The sequence below is a fragment of the Brassica rapa genome, chromosome A08 (genome assembly GCF_000309985.2).
Source record: "Brassica rapa cultivar Chiifu-401-42 chromosome A08, CAAS_Brap_v3.01, whole genome shotgun sequence".
Taxonomy (NCBI): Eukaryota; Viridiplantae; Streptophyta; class Magnoliopsida; order Brassicales; family Brassicaceae; genus Brassica; species Brassica rapa.
The window spans coordinates 13,306,761-13,326,767 of NC_024802.2; the positions used below are offsets into that span (position 1 = coordinate 13,306,761).

Consider the following 20,007-nt stretch of genomic DNA (forward strand, 5'->3'; position numbering starts at 1 on the left):
CTAAATAATATATATTTGTTATATAATATAAAAAAATGAAATTATTTACTTTTTAAACAAAGTTGTCTCATGGTGGAGATTCGATTATAGACATATAATATTCGAAGGAGACATTTTTACAGTTATCAATCTTCTTAACAGTCAAGAAACAAATATGAATATCAAAACAATTTCTCATACGATCTCTTTGTGGAATAACTGCTCTGAAAATTTTGAATTTAGGCATCAAAAAGGACGGGAAATGATGTACAGTTGTGTTATCTAAGTCAGCTTTACAAAGTACTACTATTCATAGTTCATATATCATTTAAGTCCATCATTTCTTAAATATTTTGAAATAACTGATGCTAATTAATAATAAACTTTTGGCTGAAAAAAAAATCAAATTTGTCTTATTATCGCTTAAATATTTTATTAATATTGTCTAAGAAGCTTTCAATTGATATCATAGTTTAATTTTTATTAGTTTTTTTTGTTAATTTTAGAGTTTTTTGTATTTAAGATTTTTTTCCATATTAAGCTTATATTTCTTTCACATAATATATATATGTCATAAAAATTACCATCAAATCAGTTTTTAAATAATTTAATTTAAAATAAAATTATATTTTAATTTGTTTTATTCTAACAATTTGATTGATTTAATTAATTTGTTTTGGTAGATAACTTAAAAAGGTTTTAATATGAATCGGGGAAAGCAAGCTTATGTTGTTATATTATATTTATTTGTGTATATGAAATATATATATAAAATGGTAATTAAATAAATCTAATTGTTTTTTTTTATCTTGTTTAGTTGGATTCTCATGAAAAGAAATCGATAGGTTAAACAAATGTTTCAAAATTTGTTGTGTTATTGTTTTGTTTATAAATTACAAAATTTATTGAATTGATATATTTAATTATTGCACCCTTAAATAATATTTTATTAAGACATTAGAGAACTATGTTTTGAGTTGTTTTGTCAAAATTGTACAAAAATTTATGTTTTTTCATATTTGTCACGAAAATTTATATGTTAATACTTTTACAAAATTCTTAACTTTGTCACGAAAACAAAAATCTATTTCTTTGTGGTATATGTCAATGTTCTCACACTTTCAAAGAATATATTAGCTTAGTCACTTACTTATTTTTTTTTACAAAACAATGTATTGGAGTCTTGAAAGTTGAATCCATATTATTATAAATGTACATAAGAGTGTGATTACATATTTAGTGATTCTTGTATATGTGTTCAAGAAAGTCTCAATGGCTTAGTGGTATCTCTCATATATTCATGTCATTATAACCCGGGTTCGATCCTTTCCTTTGCATTGGTTTTTCATTTTTTACGAAAAAATAAATGAGATGACGTGGCAACTTCGGACTCTCTGATTGGACGATTTTTTGTGCCTACGTGGATACTCTAAGAGGAGCTTATATCCTCCTTTTAGTATAGTATAGATTGGATTTCGTTTAGCGAAAAAGCTTAGTAAAATCATCATGAAGTCTTTTACCAAGAGAAGACATATTATGGAATGTCTATCACTTACTTAACGTAAATCATTAGCAAGTTGATTATAGAAATCAATAATATTTATGGCCTAAAGTCTCATCAAAAACAAAATACATTCTTCTTCTTTTCCTTCAAAACATTTCAAATAAAATAAATAGCAATCCAACTGTCAACTACGTACTATTTGGAAAGATGTAAGAAACACACACTTATTTTGGTTAAGAAGTTTTGGATCTAAATCGTCATTTATATATATACTACTCCTACTCAGTTCTATGAGGACACACGCTTTTCTAACATGATGACAACACTCAATAACACATTCATCAAAGATGCAGTTCAAGAAGAAGAAAAAAAAACGCAGATTAGTAACGGGAATGCACAGTGAAACAACACAAGTTTTACTTGTGATGTTTGCTTGCAAAAGAATACAACTCCGAGATATCTAAAAATGTACATACTTTTAATAATGTTGAGAATTCAATCTAGTATTATTCGTAAGAGGGTGCAAATAATTAATGTGTTTAACTATTGTATGTCTTGAAAGTAGGTGTTGGAAATACACTCTTATAGTCTTATGTATGTCTTTAGTTTATTATATTCAAAGAACGTGATACGTTGGTTAAATTTTGTTACATTTGAATCAAGTAACAGAAAAGATAGTGTGGATCGGATTGACCTAAAGCTTTTGAGAAAGGATACATTCATCTTTCGATGGTGTGACTAGACAATGACGATTGGATCTCAGTTCCGGCCATTAAACGAAACGGACAAAATCACTTGGATATATGTAAGCAGATATATTAACTACCTTATAAAAAAAATAGATCTTCTGGTCTTTGTTTGATCAAAATCTATTCTAATGTATATTTTCATTTCTTTATTTTTGGTCGAATATATGATTCATTTCGTGTGTCCATTAAATAATGTTAAATGTTGTTGCCTATAGACAATTGTTTTTGTTGTTAAAAAAAAAAAGACAATTGTTTTTGTTGTTATACATTCAATCAATGCACCAAACGTCGAAGTTTAATAAAAAGAAAACCACGAATGGACGAGGCGGACGCAAACCGTAACAAACGTTTTAATAAGATAGATTAAAGATTCTGTAATAATCGTATCGTTAAGTATAGACAAATCAGGAAGCCATATTGAGAGAATAAATAATTAAATAAATACATTCCCTTCAACTACCAATCGTCAGCCGAATCAAATTTAATTAAGAATCAAATAATTGCACTTTATATATAGATTGATCCGCGCAGATGTTGGTTTTATATTTTGTTAAACTGATAATTTTTTTATGATTAGTGTTATATATTTACATGTACCACTATTTAACAAATTGTATTGTATATTGCATATTTGAAAATTTATAATACATCAAAAAAGCCTAATTTTAAAACCCAAAAATTCTGATATCCAAAAGAAACGATCTATATCCATACGGATATCCGAATATCTATGCATAACTGATTTGTAAAAAAAAATGCTACTGTTTTGAAGTTTTTTTTTTCAAAAATAGAGCAATAACAATTAAACATGTCGAATTATTATGGTTAACATAAAATACATGTTGTCAAATAAATTAATGTTGTAAAGATAATTAGTGAAGAAGTCGAAAAGAATAAAAAATAAATGTAAAAAATATAATAAAATACTTAAAATAGTTAATTTATGTTTTATAATTTGTAATAAATGTTTTGAATTAATTAAAAACAATAAATGAAGTGCTTAGAATTAGTTAAAAATGAAAATTTATAAAAAACCACTTAAAATAAACAATTATTATTGTATTTCAGTTTTAATAGAATAGATGTACTTTACATATACTAACTTTAAAAAGCGATTTGGAGGTCATTATTTACAAAGTAGGTGTTTTCTCGGCGATATGTATTCTGCTTCATTATAGAAAATATTTATTTTACATTGTTTATTTTCTTTAAAGGATTTAAAAACAAAATATATATTTTACATTGCTTTGCTTTCTTAATATATATTTTCACACTGAATTTTGGGAAATTACACCCTACATCGTCCAAAAAATTATAATTCATTGTCTAACCAATTGACCTTATTTTTCATAGATTTAGCGCGTGTATTTTATATAATAATACACTTATGCACTTGTAAACAACCGCCGAAACCTGTTTCCAAAATAAATAATAACTAAAAATAAAAAGTAAATTCCTGGCCTTTTGTTATTCACATACAATTCAAAATAAGTTTTTACTTGATAATTTTGGAGAAGATGAATATGATATCTCTCAGATTTGCGCGACCTCCGACATCACCGTCCACATTGCCAGTGAAGTATTATGGACGAGAAACCACTTTCGAAGGCTAAGGTGTTGAGAAAAGGGGAGAGACGTTTCAGATTCTGAAATTAACAGTCCCAAGGACGATGAAACAGGAACTGCAACAAGGTGAATTAATGCTTTGCGGATTCGACTTCGCAAAACCATATTGTAAGAGCTGCGGCAAGGTGATAACTGTAGGAAATATACTATTTGCTAAGTTGAGACATATCTAGTATAGTATTTCTACACCATTTGATAATTTCAATAATTTGTACTATACTATTTTTCATGTTCCAATGTATATATTCATTTATGTACAATGATCCAAATTATTAATTTTATAATATTTATTTGTCAATTCGTTATCAGTTTATACTGTTTATAGAAACGTCCTTATAATTTCATGTGTAAGCATTTTCACAGATTATAATGTTATATTCGATTAGGAAAAATAGTTTAGTTTAATATTACAAAATATTATGTACTTCAGATTTTGATACTTTGGTTTAGGTTTTATTTTTGGGTTCAAAATTTAGTGATTATGTCTTAGTGTTTAGTATTTAGAGGGTGGAGGTGAAATCGGACAGCATTAAACCCAAGTCAAGTATATTCTAGAATTCATGTTTTGTATAGTTTTATTTTAGAAAATATTTTGCATTATTTTCTTGTTTGAGCAGCACGGTAACAAAGCTCTTATTACTGGTCATAATTCATGTTTTGTATAGTTTTATATTAGAAAATATTATACCACTGAAAAAGTATTATATTTCATCTACACATTATTGAGTACAATGAATACATATGCGGTAACTAAGAATGTGACGTGGGTGCTTCCATTGCATCATTAGTGAATATTATTCAGTGAATGTTGTCTATATCTGAATTAGTCTGATCATCAACTATATCCTTTATTTACGGGGTAATTGTACTTAAAATGGTATAACCGGCACAACTCAACCTTATTTTCTTTATTACGTCAAAATCAGTGTCATTCTCTCAATTTTTCTTCCCATTTTTGTTAGTAAGCGAATAAACCCTTGAATTTTCCAATTAATTAAGTTTTTGGCATCCAGGATTAAATAAATTCATTTATAAAATGTATTGCATATATTATGTTTTCAATTAATATTTGAAAACAATGTTTTTCAGTAAATTCATTAATAAAATGGCGTCCTGAAAAAACATTGGGTATCAACTCCAATAACAATTTTATTTTTCAGAAACATAATTCTACTTAATAAACGTTTGGAGCCAATTATATATGGAACCAAATGTAAATCGAAAATATAAAAACAGTTATGAACGATCCGTCAGTTGTGTCTTTCCCATTATCAGTTAAATATGTGATTTTCTGATTATTTATTAATGGCTTTCGTTAACCCAAATTTTCTACTATATGCGTGTGGTTTACGTCAAGTCTATATTTTAAGTGTCTAAAAACATTCGTTTGGAATTTAATGTGAACAATGATGCTGAGGAATATCCGACACACGTTGCACCTTGATTTCTTGTTGTACTGTATTTGGTATGATTCGATTCGTTTCGTTTCTCGTTATTGCAGATTATTAATCTTATTTTTCATTTTAAGGTTTTCATGATCAATGACACATTATAGTACTAATTAACTTCAACAATAATATTGGTTTAATAAGGAAACTAACCGTATGAAAAACGAACGTAGACCTAATATACCCTAACCGTATGAAAAACGGATTATGCCTGGGGCAGTGGCTCGGATCTAACGTACCATGAATGCGAGAAGTTATATAGTAGATGATGATCAGTTGGCGCATGTTTTAACATTTTTCATTAGAATATTCAGAAAAGTTCCTCAATTCACTTGGTATCTTTTTTGTTCAAATAGTAGATGGACTAATATATTTTTTTTTAATTCAGAAAAAGGAAAAAAAGCATTTAAAAAAAATTATCGACTATTGAAAAAGGCAAAATTGTTAGATCGGATTTTTATTTTCGTACCTGTATTCGTTTTCTGGAATTAATATCCATAAAATACTACTACTACAAGAATGAAAAAAAACTAGGAATTATATTACAAAATATATCTTTTGCAAAAAAAAAAAATTACAAAATATAGCGTCTATGTTAACTGAAACGACAATTTTATATATAAAAAAAAAAGTGGTCGTTTGGCTATTTTAAATCTTAAAGATGCATCAAATTGCCAGCTATCTACCCAACAAAGAAATAATAGTAATGTCCGAACCATACTCGTCCGATGTGCCATGATGTTTGGTCGTGCGTGCAAGGATTGCTTTGCTTCTAAATTTAGTATTCCAAAATAATATGGGACCATAGTTCCAGCAATATAATTTTAATGTAATTTAATCAGATCAGATTACCCAATTGGGTCTTTCGAGCTGTGCACATATTTTATCCCTCTGCATAAATATCCGAATAAAATAGATACGTTTGTGTAAACTATTCAACTGTGTTTTGAATGATATTGGAGGACACAGGTACACTGATCTCTAATGTGTAAGGATCATTTTACGAAACTCTGTCAATTTTTTATAACTTTATATTTTAAAAGTATTTTAGTATAATCGTAAAATTTTATACTAAAATATATTTTTGTTTCTGATAGAAGTTACAAATATGACTAGTAGTGGATAAGATCACAAAACTATAACAAAGAAAAACGAGAAGAATTAACTCCGGAAGGTCTAGCGGCCGTTACAATCGAATAAGAATCACGAGTTAACTAGATTAACAGAATACAAAGCTTAATCGAAAGGTAAGCATTACCAAATGAAAATGATGTCTTTGATAGATCATAAGAACACTCTCAATAAAATGGGTTTGCCCAAAATACTATTTCAAAGATTGAGAAAACTATTGCCGACGAGTAATCCGATCATCCCAGCCACCACGGGCAGTAAGAGACAAAGATCTCACGAGCTAGGACCTTCTTTTAGGGTTTCATTCATAATTCTCATTTATTTTATTTTAATACCCTTCCTTGTACATCAATATTGTATATTTTTACTTATATATATATTGCATACATTCACACACACATATATATATTTATAAATGTGGTTAAAAAAATATATATATATATATATATATATATATATATATATTTATAAATATGTTTCACATTATAGGCGTATCTCCAATGATTTTTCTCATATTTCCATCAAAATGAAGCAAATTCAAAGTGAGATTGAATTTTGGTCTAAATATTTTTTTCTCATTTTGCCTCAAAAAATATTCTAAGTATACCCTATTATTAATACATGTTAGTAATTTGAATAATCTTTTTTTTTTAATTAATTTTTATAATTTTATTTAACTAAATCTATATTATTTAATAAGTTTATTTGAATACATTCACACACACCCATATATATATATATATATAAGAGTTTAAAACGTTACAAATTAATTAATTTTTTTTCCAATTCAAAAATAGTTGAAAAATTTTATCACTAAAATTTCTAGAATATAATGGTTTAAATGAACTTATAATTGTATTAAAATAGTTATAATTTGATTAAGTATAAGCACGCAAATATTATTATAAAAGTTTACGGACTATTTTCTTATAAGTTTCAAAATTAAAATGAAGTTATAAATAGTTTTCCTTCAAATTTAAAGATATATTATTTTTACCCTCATTTCCTTAAAATAATGCACAATTTTCCCTCATTTCAATTTTTTTTTAATCAAAATTAGGGATCATTGGATATAATCTTAGGAGGTTTAATTACTGATAGATAAAAAATTTTGAAAACTAGTTTTGTTTTTAAATTTCCTAATAATTGGTTTATGTATTTTTTAAAATCTTAGTAAAATATTTTGTTATTGGTTTAAAGACTTTAAATTTATTGAAAATCAACTGTTATTCAAAAAATTTAGTTTTCCCTGATTTTGTAAATCTATTAAATTTCCTTGTTAGTGAGATATATTATTTCTTAAATTTTATTCTTAAATTTTAATTTTAAAAATACCATATATACTCATAAAATTTATATAACTAGAAAAATATGAATCTATAACATATAAGCAACTTGTTGCACTTGCATCTTATGTATTCTTATATGGGAAGCGCATATAAATATCTCCCCCTTAGACCCAATTTGTTTATTTTGCGATTATTTATTTGTTGTGAAACGTAATATATTGATTGATACGTTGTATTGCTATACAGAGTTAAGATAAAATACAATTATATTTTATCAAAAGATATATTGGAATATTCTGAGATGTGTAGAACATTATAGCGAGATAATATTATCCAACTAAAATAATAAAAGGTCTTTGCTATATCATCTCCAATATATTAATCATAAACCATTACAACATATTTTCTTAACGTCTCATTACTATGATGATTCTTAGAATCTTTAGAAAAATAAGTTGGTTCATACAAATATATATATTATATATCTATATTAAACTAACTATCAAATTGATTGATAGTGTACAAAAGAATATCCTCAATTTTTTTCTGAAATAAAAGCTACAGAATTACCTAATATGATTTACATATATATGACAATTAATGATTATGAATAATACATATTTGATAACAATTTTTGTATCTTCTTTTTTTTTGTATATATTATTGAAATAAATTAGAAAATTACATTAAGCATATAATAAAAAAAATTAGATTTTTTCTTATATGTTATATTTGAATTTTTTCAAAACGACTATAAATTTACGAATATGGTAAAAGTTTTGTGATCAATCGTTTCATTTTTTTTGTTCAAGCAAGATACAAATAATCATAAATCGTATGAATATAAAGTCTCATTTAGAGATATTCATATTATATACATATTAATAACATTTGAAATAAATTATATACTATATAAAAATATATGTCAATTTCAAAATTTGCATTAAAAAATTATTGATATCTTAATATTTTAATTTTGAAAAATCTCTCATTAAAAGTTTTGTTATTAGCGGTTTAAAATTTTGCTACATGAAATATACAAATGTTAATAAAATCATATGAGTAGGAAGGGTCAATAATAAATGTTTATATTAAAATATACCATATATATATGTATATATCTATTTCAATATCACTAAAATTTAATAATATACCATATAAAGTAAATAAAATGATTGTTTTGATTTCTTTACCAAAAAATGATTGTAAATAAACAAAAGATATTGGTTTTGATTTATGTTCTTAATGTATATACTTTTATGTATACAAATTAATTTTTAAATAAGTAGTTTTTAATATGGTATTTGATTCTGACAATCCCAGAAATACAGTTCTTCAAATTGAAGTGATCTTTAATATTGGAAGCACTATACATGTATATATTATTTCATTCAGATTAAATACTTTAATCTTGATTTTTATTCCTAAAAGAAAAGTTTTTAGTAAAATATCATGACAAGATTCTAATCACCTCTTTTTGAGTTTATTCGAAGAATGAGAGATTTGATCATTTGTTTAGTATTTGGTTCTTCCTAATATCCTATCTACCTATATTACAAATGTAAGAATGAGAGATTTTAACTATTTATTATAAGTTTTCTGGTTTATCATTTAATAAATCAAACAGTTCTTACTTTATACATAGTTTACATATACTAGAATCATAAAGTATTATATTTATTTTTTATCGGTATACTATTAAATAACTAAACCTCAAAAATGTAGGTTAATAAAGTAAGTAATTTTTTTTTCTAGAATTAGATAATTTTTTGACCGAACTGGTGAATATATACTAGACAAACATTTATATTTCGAGTCTTCACTTATTATCTATAACAGTTTGATATATTAGATTTGAATACTAACCTGTAAATAGAGTTTGTCGGTGGTTTTCCTTACAAATTTGATTCTTAGATATGTATCTATAGAGTGGAATTAATTTTTATCCATGTCCATCTTTTTAAATTGACTCTTATGTAATTCACTTAATTCACAGAATAAGTTAAAAAAACTCATATGAGTGAAACATAAACGAGAACGAAAACATAATTTTATAGAAGTAAAATATGAAATCACTTATGGAGAGTCAGTAGTAAACAAATTGAGAGCATAAAACCTAATCATTTTTCTTCATTTTACAATTGATGTTGCCTATCTGGTTTTTGTGATTTGTGTCAGCCGCAAAATTTAATTTTTTTTGTGCATATGAAGTCTTAAAAATAATTAAAATAAGTTGTAATACGTTAGCTCTTCAACAACGATGATACATTTAAGAGACCAATATTTGTAATCGTAATTTTACAATTGATAAAGATTGTAGTGTTGCAAAATATTAAAATTATTTAATGAACAAAAATTAGTATAAAAGATTCATTGCGCGCATGCAGGCAAGTTGTCATCTAGTGGCAGGTTAAAACAAGGTATTTTCTATATCATGGCAGGTTGAACTATATGTCTATTAATGGAAAGTATTTGAAGGTAGCATATGTAGTTTACTTTTTGCTGTATAAGGATCATATGTAGTTTTTCAAAGATGGCTCTAATTTAATACTCAACATTAAACTTCATGGATCACTAAAAACTACAGTCTAAATCCATACATAAACATAAAATGTTGATTTGGACATGCCTGTTATTAGTACTAGATTACCGAATTCAAAGTTTGATCTATTGTTTCGATAAGAAAAAGTTCAGTAATATTGTTAACCTTGTGACACATATTAAGTTATGAATATCTATTCTTTTTTTTTTTTGAACAACGAATATCTATTCTAATAACTGTGTAGTTTATGTAGTTATACATTTTATTTCTGTAGCAATTAGCGAGCATATTATGAACCCGACCGTAAATTCAATGTCCCCGAGTGTTTTCAATCTTATCTGTATGCAAAAATTCATTTCTATTTTAGTCCATTCATCTCCAAATAGAGTTCGAAAAAAGCTCCTAATAATGAATAGTCTGCCATTAGTTAATGCTTTGGTAAAACGAAAACCTAATCCTGACTAAGATATTATCTACAATAAAGTTGAATAACCTAGTGAGATTCTCCAATCTTGATCCCATAATTCTGTTGAAAACCCCCGTTAACTGTGAATACCGCTATAATCATGGCTCATCAGTTATCACATTGGTCATAATTCGGGAATATCATCCGACCTATAATCTTTTTGCTTACTTAAATTTCTGTGTTTAACAAATATGAGATAATATACTCTTAAGTTAAGCAATAAGATAAGCAGAATGCATCGAGTCATAACCGAGAAACGACAAAATATGCTTTGAAGACTAAGTTGTATCGCCCACAATAATTAGCTGTTCATATCTAAGGGAATCAAGACTTGGTTACTTATTAATTAATTAGGAAGGTGATTGCAATTGGTGTCACAAGTGTTGACTTTGTCCATTATTCGTCATGTTCACTATATATACATCCCAACTCCTCTCCCTCATTCCCTCACTTCTTACAAGACTTCCAAGAAACAAAACTAACCAATCTTCTTAATTAAGATTAAACTCTTAATTATTACTGTTAAGTTCTAATAAAAAAAATTAAATGGAAGCCATGGGAGAATGGAGCAACAACCTCGGAGGAATGTACACATATGCAACCGAAGAGGCCGATTTCATGAACCAGCTCCTTACCTCATACGATCATCCTGGCACCGGCTCATCCTCTGGTACGGCCAGTGCAGACCACCAGGGCTTGTGTTGGAGCCTTGGTTCTCATCACAACCACCTTACCATTATGCCTGAAGCCAGTAGCTTCTGTTTTTCTGGTGAGAGCAGCAGCTACAGCGAATACTATGCGGTGGCACCACCCGGGGTTAGAGAGAACAACAATGGGTCAATGGACTTTGACATGGTAGATGTGACCATCAACACCAACTCTTACCTTGTTGGTGAGGAGACTAGTGAGTGTGACGTTGAAAAGTACTCATCTGGAAAGACTCGTTTGCCTTTGGGAGCCGTCTTGGAGACCCATGATGACGTGGAGAGCATGTTGCAGCCCGAGATCTCTGTGACTACTACTGATCATCAGAAGTATCTCACCGGTTCCAAGAAGAGATCACGTGCGACATCCGCTGATGTAAGTTTACATCTATTTATTTTTTTCTTTACAACTGCATCAAAATATTACAATTTTACAGTAAATATAAAATGGCACAATTTAATTAGATATATGATAATAACATTATTTATTGACTAATATTGTATAAACGGTATCACATGGATTTAGAAAAATAAGAAAGCAAAAGTGGGTAAGAGGGGCCAAAAGAGCTTAGAGATGAGTGGCGATGACAGGAATGGAGGGGAAGAGGAAGAAGGAGAGAAGGTGAAGAAAAGAAAGACTGGGCCTATGATGAGTAGACAGAACTCTAGCATTACTTTATGTTCTGAAGACGAATCACACTGCGCTTCCCAGGACGTTGGAGGAGAAGATGAAGAAGATGCCTCCAAGGCCCTAAACCTCAACGGCAAGACCAGGGCTAGTCGTGGTGCTGCCACCGACCCTCAAAGCCTTTACGCAAGGGTAAATCTTTTTCTCGTGTCAACGTCAACTTTTTTGGCTTAATATTTACTCTCTGTTACAAAAGTTAAATCTTCCGCAAAAAGTTCAAAGGCTAAGTCCGGATATTTCATTGGTTATGCAGAAAAGAAGAGAAAGGATTAACGAGAGACTGAGGATTTTGCAAAATCTTGTCCCTAATGGAACAAAGGTAAAAACTTGTTATGATTCTTCACATACAAGAAATGATAGTAAAATTCTGAGCATATATAACTTATTAAATACGTAACAGGTCGATATCAGTACAATGCTTGAGGAAGCCGTTCACTACGTCAAATTTTTACAGCTGCAAATTAAGGTGCTGAAGGGTTTTAATTTTAACATTTTACGTACATTATGTATCATATGATAATGATCTAACTTAAAACTATAATTATATATAATTACGCAGTTATTAAGCTCTGATGATATGTGGATGTATGCGCCGATTGCTTTCAACGGAATGGACATTGGCCTCAACTCATCAAGATGATGCGGAACTTCTGGTCAATTATAACAAAATTAATATTCTTTTCATTTTAAACATTCTCCGCCTTAGGATGAGTTGGATTAAAATTGCTCGTGCTTTGTTCAATATGAGAGAAATGGAGAGGCACATTCGCTTTTACTTTTTTTTTTTTTATCACATTCCATTTCTTCAATAAAGACTTGAGCCATTCTTTTATTTTATAGATGCTGATGTTTCTATCAATTCAGTCTAGTTGCCGTTATTATAATTTGACCTATAATTTAATGTATCTTGACCATCCCACTATATAAAAGGGACTAATTTAGGATGTTATAAAGGATACCACATGGGCGAAATATTCTCAGCCATTCATTCTGCCACGTCACGTCGACAGTGGGTCCTCCGTGTTTTATTGTTTTTCGAGTGGGTTTACGGTGTGTTTTGTTTTGTTTTGATTTGGGCTTTCACATGTTATTGGTTGGCCCAATCTCTAAATGGAATGACGTAAGTGATGCGTTGTTTTTACCGATTCCTCTTCTCGCTAGCACATTAATTAGTGAACCCTGTTTCTTAAAAAAGGTTTAACCATGTTAATCGTACATCTTTCATGGGAATAACCTCAATCGTGAGGCGTTTAGGTGAGAGGAAACGACGAGATAGCGATTTCTTTAGGTTACACCGTGATTGGAAAACCCTAGCTTAGATCCTCTAGACTCAATCCAAGCCTAAAGGTTCGTCTCTTCACCTTCTCCTTAGATCTGCTTCATAATCATCTTTCTCGATTCGCCGATGCTTTGAATGGTTGACACTAGGCAGATTTTTGTAGATTTTCGATTCGTTGCACCGTTTCTCAATACCAATTGAGATTCGTGTTCTAATATTGCTGAAATCGATTACGAGGTCTCTTATCAAAGGTTGTGCAGAACCCAAGAAAGTTTAGATCACTGACGGTGACCTAGGGGATTCGTTTGAGATGTCAAGCTTTCACGTGGGAGGAAAGGTAGTGGACAAGGTCGACTTGTGTAGGAAGAAACACTGGGCGTGGCCTTTGGATGTTTGGCCGTTTGCTATCCTCTATGCTACGTGGTTGGCTACAATCGTGCCTAACGTAGATTTCATCGATGCTATGATCGGTTTTGGTGATCTTCTTGCTTCTCACATCTTAGTCTTGCTTTTCTCTATGTGGTCTGTGGATTTCAAGTGTTTTATCCAGTTTAGCAAGGTAAATCATCACTCTTATGCCTGCTATTTGTTTACTTGAGTTAAAGGCTTATGATGGCCATGTGTTTGTGTATTGATTCACAGGTTAACAGTATCATCCAGGCAGATGCGTTTAAAGTCACCCCAGCCAAGTTTTCTGGTTCTAAAAAAGTTGTGCCTCTTCATTTTCGTAGCCAAGTAAGCTCATTTGAGATTTTAGATTCAGTTGTTAGGCTGCCACTAAAATAGTCTCGGTGACTGGTTTGGATTGTAAACTAGATTTAGACTACTTTAATGACTGAATATATGTAAAGTTCAGTGTTTACCTCCAACGAATGAACACACAGTCTCTGCAAAAATTAATAATGAATATATACCGTATACTATTTGAATCCTCTTTATCCTAGAATGCTTGAGGTTATTTCAGTACTCTTACTTATGATGTTTTATCAGTTAAGCCCTTTGATGTTTGCAGATGACTGGTTCGTCATCCTCAGGAGACATGGAATAAATTTTTTTTGACTTCAGAAAGCAGCGTTTTATGTACTCAAAAGAGTTAGGAGCCTTTTCCAAGCTTCCTTACCCCACAAAGAAAACATTTGGTCATTATCTAAAATATATTGGCCATGGTACATAAGATAAAGTTGCAACAGCCACTGAGAAGTGGGGAAGGAACGTGTAAGACAACTTATCACTTTTATATACATGTTTTTATTATAAGTTCATTTTATGGTCGACAATTGATGTTTTTATTGGCAATTCTTTTTTGCATGTCTCTTAATTTCTGCAATCAGTTTGTCTTTTTTTTTTTTGTGTCTAACTAACTTTTCTTTTCCAAACATTTCTCTTTCTGAATATATCCAATCCAGAGCATGGTTGTTCTTTTTTCTTAATAAAATGTTGGATCCGTCAAAGCCGGATCCGGATCCAGATCCAGATATTTTAATTTTTTAGTCCGGATATCTAGATCCGTAAGTTTTATTAATAACTATTTCAAAAATAATAATATCTATATATAAAAATTAATTTTATTTAATATATTTCATTTTTAATAGTATATATAAATTTTATGTAAATTATGTAATATTATACATAAAAAAATTTAAAAAAATTATATATTTTTTATTTTTAAATTATTGTTAATATTTTATATATATTAATATTATTTTTTATTTATTTTAAGGATCCAGATCTTTATCTGGTGGATCCATAATTTAACTATCCTTATCCGGATTCGGGGTTCTCGGATATCCGGATGTCGGATATCCTTCTAAAAATTGTAATATCCGGCGGATATCTGATCCGTCCTAGGCAGATTCAAAATTGAAAATCTGTTTTGTAATTACACAATGTGTTAAATGGAAAAATATTAAAATTTCATATTTTATTTTCAAATCAAACAAAAACATAAAAAACAAAAACATAAAAAATAAATAATCAGAAAACAGGTTAAATAGATATGTAAACATTTACAAAATTTAATAAAATATTAAAATAAAACAATTAACATATTAAGTCAAAAAATCAAAATCAAAATTTTAAATAAAAATATATAATCCGCGCGTAGCGCGGAAACGGACCTAGTTTATATAATGGTGTTATCTCATTGATAAAGACTATATTTTAAAAGCCAATACTTCACAAATGGAGTTATAAACTAAATTTTCTTTTACCCAAAAAGGAGAATTAAATAAATTAAAAGGAAACCGAAGTTTGGTAATATATATGTGCTAATAACTCTACAAATTTGCTTTCTTCTTCAATAAAAATACTAAATTTTTTATTCAAATTGAAGAGAGGACTCCATATATTGGATTTTTATTCTTAAAAGTCAGTGGCGTAGGTAGGATTAGAAATAGACATACGGTCTCCTGTTTAATATGTGTGAAGTTTGATATTCCGGGCGGCAGTATATTTTTCAATTCTTATTATTTAACGTCAAAATCATTCGATGAATATATCATGAAAGATTCATTACAGTAGCCCAAAAATGTTTTTTTCCATGAATAAAAGCAGTCTGTTGTGTTGCCAAATCCATTGCTCATAAGATGGCTGCAAGACCCTATGGAACTCCTAACTCAGTAGTTAATTTGCTATAATATGTTTGCAGTAGGGTATGCACGAATCGAATATATAAACTTTTGGAGGTATTTGTAATCCGATCCATTTCGTCTGAATAACCAGTTATCTAATCTGATTCGAATTGTAGTTACTCAGATATTCAGTGTCAGGATATCTAAATTTTTTTAAATTTGGATATCAGATTCGATCAGTATAAATAAAATAAATAAAAATAAATAATCTTTAATAATATAAAATAATAAAATTTTATTACAAAAATAAAAATTACTTACTTTTTGGAAATCCAAAAATTATTATAAAAATTACATAAAATATAATATTTATATAATTTATATACATAATTTTTTAATATATGTATATATATGTACATATAGGAACAGATTGGACGAATATCCATTTTCCAAAATATTAGTATTTGTGATTGCTTCATTTCTTACGAATATACATATTAATATTTATCTTTTCGTAAAATTACTGATATCTGGATTTTTAGGTCCAGATCGAAACATATAACAAATCGTATCAAAACTTACGGATATTTTGTCTGGCCCTAGTTTTCAGCCACATATGGTACGTTCTTGTGTAGCCTATCTGATTTCTCTTGCCAGAGGAAGTATATATATGTATATGATAGTGTGAACCATAATTTTCCATCACACAAATCTCATACGTCTACAATGAAGATTTGTAAGTAAGCAAGCTGCAAGCATAATCTTCCACGTCCGTTCTTACCGTCACCTTAACTTCTTCCACGGCTTCTAAATGTCGCCGTATTTCATGCACCGTGTGTTTGATGAATAAACGAGCAAGTGCAGTTGATAGTCAAGTTCAAAGAGCTACGTTGACTATTATGATATACAGAGACAGAGAGATTGATAGACACAATGGTTATGTTTTTTATTTTATTAATTTGGTATTCCAGACCTATAGAAAAGTATATATACTAATATTTAACCGGAGATGCAACCTAGGGATACATCATTTTCCGATTATTCAAATGAAGATTAAAGCATGGTTTGATATCCATACGGTTGTAAGTAATATGAAGAAAACAGAGGATGAGGAAGAGATGAAGAGTGTGGGCCAAGACAAAGATACTCAAATGGGCTTCGAAGGAAGAGAGAATAAAGGCCCATGTCTGAAGGCGGTAAAAGGTGTTTCAAGTGATGACGTGATGAAGTGCAGACAAGGAAGTACGGTAAGGAAGAAGGTGGAGCCAGCTGGGCTGTGGTCCTGCACAACCAATACGCTCCTCTTGTGTCATGTAACTAACGGTTTAGATCGTTTCACGTGTAACTAGATTAAGGCATGACACTAGGGTTTGAGAGTCTCTCTGAACAATATATAAGAGCCTCTATTGTAATCTTCTGAACTTAATGAGAAAATATATTCAGTTTTCATAAAGTTATAGTTTTTCTCATGGTATCAGAGCAATAAGAACCTTAACAGGTCGCTCAAATGGCTGAAGAGGCTCCAAATGGTCCTTACCCGTTTCCGACGGGCCTACATGTGACGAGTTGTGTGACTCTCAAGTTGAGTGAGAGCAACTATCTGCTGTGGAAGACACAGTTTGAAGCTTTGTTGAGTAGTCAGAAGCTTCTAGGTTTTGTTACGGGGCAAGTGGAGGCTCCTGAAGCAACTGTAACGGTTGTAGAGAATGAAGTTCAAGTGGTGAATCCGAATCCAGACTTTGAAGCGTGGACGTGTACGGATCAGTTAGTAAAATCGTGGTTGTTTGGTACTCTGACAGAGGAAGTTTTGGGTTATGTTCATAGCTTAACCACATCGCAGGAAGTGTGGCTTGCGCTTGCAGACAACTTTAACAAGAGCTCAGTGGCTAGAGAATTTGACCTTCGTCGTCGACTCCAACTCCTTTCCACTCGAGGTAAAGAATTCTTGGTCTACTGTCGGGAGTTTAGGGTGTTATGTGATCAACTGAGCTCTATTGGAAGGCCGGTAGATGAGTCTATGAAGGTCTTCACGTTTCTGAATGGTCTCTCTAGAGATTATGACCCTATCTCTACAGTTATTCAGAGTTCTATGTCTCGGTATCCGCCTCCGACATTCTCAGATATGGTCTCTGAAGTTACTGGGTTTCACACAAGACTGCAGTCGTATGAAACTCCAGCTGAAGTTACTCCATTCACAGCCTTTCAGACACAGCGGACCGGGTACAATGGAAATCAGCGTGGTCGTGGTTACAATGGTGGTAGGTTTGGTGCCAGAGGTCGTGGTGGAGGATTCTCAACCAGAGGCAGAGGATTTTCTCAACAGGTTAACTCCTCTGGCTGGAATCAAGCTCAGGGAAGTGATAGCAACCGACCAACATGTCAGATTTGTGGACGAGTAGGACACTCGGCTCTGAAGTGCTGGAACCGCTTTGACAACGCATATCAAAGTACTGATATTCCAAAAGCTCTAGCTGCGATCCAGGTCTCAGACACAGCAGGTGGAGAGTGGTATCCTGACTCTGCAGCTACAGCTCATATCACTGCTCATGCTTCTGCTCTTCAGAATGTGTCACCTTATCACAGACCTGAATCTGTGATGGTCGGCAATGGACATCAACTGCCTATTACTCATGTTGGATCAACGGTCATTACTACTCCACAAGGTAGTATTCCTTTACTCGATGTACTTGTGTGTCCTGGAATCCAAAAACCATTGCTCTCTATCTCTAAGTTATGTGATGACTATCCTTGTGGTGTGTTTTTTGACTCTAACTGGGTATATGTGATTGATCTCAACTCTCAGAGAGTAGTGACCAAAGGACCTCGTCATGAGGATCTCTATAAGCTGAAGAATGCCGAGTTTGTTGCGTTTTACTCTAATAGACAGGTAACAGCCAGTGAGTTGGTGTGGCATCATCGTCTGGCGCATTCAAATCCTCAGGTTCTTCAGCATCTCAAGAGCAGCAAGGTCATATCAACAAATAAGAGCAGCACATCCTCCATTTGTGAGCCTTGCCAGATGGGGAAGAGCGCTAGGCTACCGTTTTTTACTTCTTTATCTACTGCTGTGGCACCCCTAGATCGTATTCACTGTGATCTTTGGGGGCCATCTCCTGTTGTATCAAACCAAGGATTCAAGTATTATGCTATTTTGGTTGATGATTTCTCTCGATTCTCGTGGCTGTTTCCTTTAAAAACAAAGTCTGAGTTCTATCAAGTCTTTGTGGCGTTTCAAAAGCTAGTTGAGAATCATTATGGTCGCAAAATTAAACAGTTCCAGAGTGATGGTGGGGGAGAGTTCACAAGTAATGTCTTCAAGCATCACCTGGCTTCGTGTGGCATCCATCACCAACTGTCATGTCCCTCGACGCCGCAGCAGAATGGTCTCGCCGAACGTAAGCATAGGCACCTTACTGAACTTGCACTAGCGATGATGTTTCAGAGTAAAACCCCATTTAAATACTGGGTTGAAGCTTACTACACTGCCAATTATGTTAGTAACTTACTCCCTTCTGCTGTGGTTGGTTTCAAGTCACCTTATGAATTGATCAACAACTCGAAACCTGATTATTCCTTCCTACGAGTTTTTGGATCAGCCTGTTATCCTTGCTTACGGTTTTATGGGCAAAACAAGTTTGATCCAAGATCATTGCAGTGTATCTTTCTTGGCTATCATTCTCAATACAAGGGGTATCGCTGTCTGTATCCTCCCACGGGTCGTATCTATATCTCTCGCCATGTTATTTTTGATGAAGATGTGTTTCCATTTGAGAATCGGTATAAAGACTATGTGGTTCCTCTCAGTACGCCCTTATTACAGGCGTGGCAGTCAGCCCCTGCTTCACCCACACTATTACCTACGGTTCAGAGAACCCACACCTCTCAACCATCTGTCAGTTCACCCCAAGTTGAAAATCCTGGTGTGACATCTCCAAGTCTCTCTACCGAAGAGGAGTATGATCACTCTGTCCACACACCTGAGAGGAATGAACCAAGTGGAGAACGGTCTGAATCTTCCGGAGATAGGTCAGT

General features: G+C 31.2%; 1 protein-coding gene across 1 annotated transcript; it reads left to right on the forward strand.

The window, feature by feature from the left end:
- The first annotated feature begins 8,790 nt into the window (after window positions 1–8,790).
- LOC103834456 (transcription factor bHLH85) lies at window positions 8,791–15,499 on the forward strand. The gene is made up of 7 exons (XM_033276681.1): window positions 8,791–11,814; window positions 11,965–12,258; window positions 12,380–12,445; window positions 12,527–12,592; window positions 12,686–13,964; window positions 14,048–14,140; window positions 14,418–15,499. The coding sequence occupies exons 1-5, from the start codon at window positions 11,281–11,283 to the stop codon at window positions 12,764–12,766; spliced, it is 1,041 nt and encodes a 346-aa protein (XP_033132572.1). The 5' UTR covers window positions 8,791–11,280; the 3' UTR covers window positions 12,767–13,964; window positions 14,048–14,140; window positions 14,418–15,499.
- The last annotated feature ends 4,508 nt before the right edge of the window (window positions 15,500–20,007 follow it).

What these genes read in the sequence shown, in the direction of transcription:
- LOC103834456 (XM_033276681.1), top strand. Translation starts at nt 11,281, where the DNA reads ATGGAAGCCATGGGAGAATGGAGCAACAACCTCGGAGGAATGTACACA. An exon ending in TTGTCCCTAATGGAACAAAG is followed by an intron (nt 12,446 to 12,526) that starts GTAAAAACTTGT and finishes AATACGTAACAG; the next exon opens with GTCGATATCAGTACAATGCT. An exon ending in TTTTACAGCTGCAAATTAAG is followed by an intron (nt 12,593 to 12,685) that starts GTGCTGAAGGGT and finishes ATAATTACGCAG; the next exon opens with TTATTAAGCTCTGATGATAT.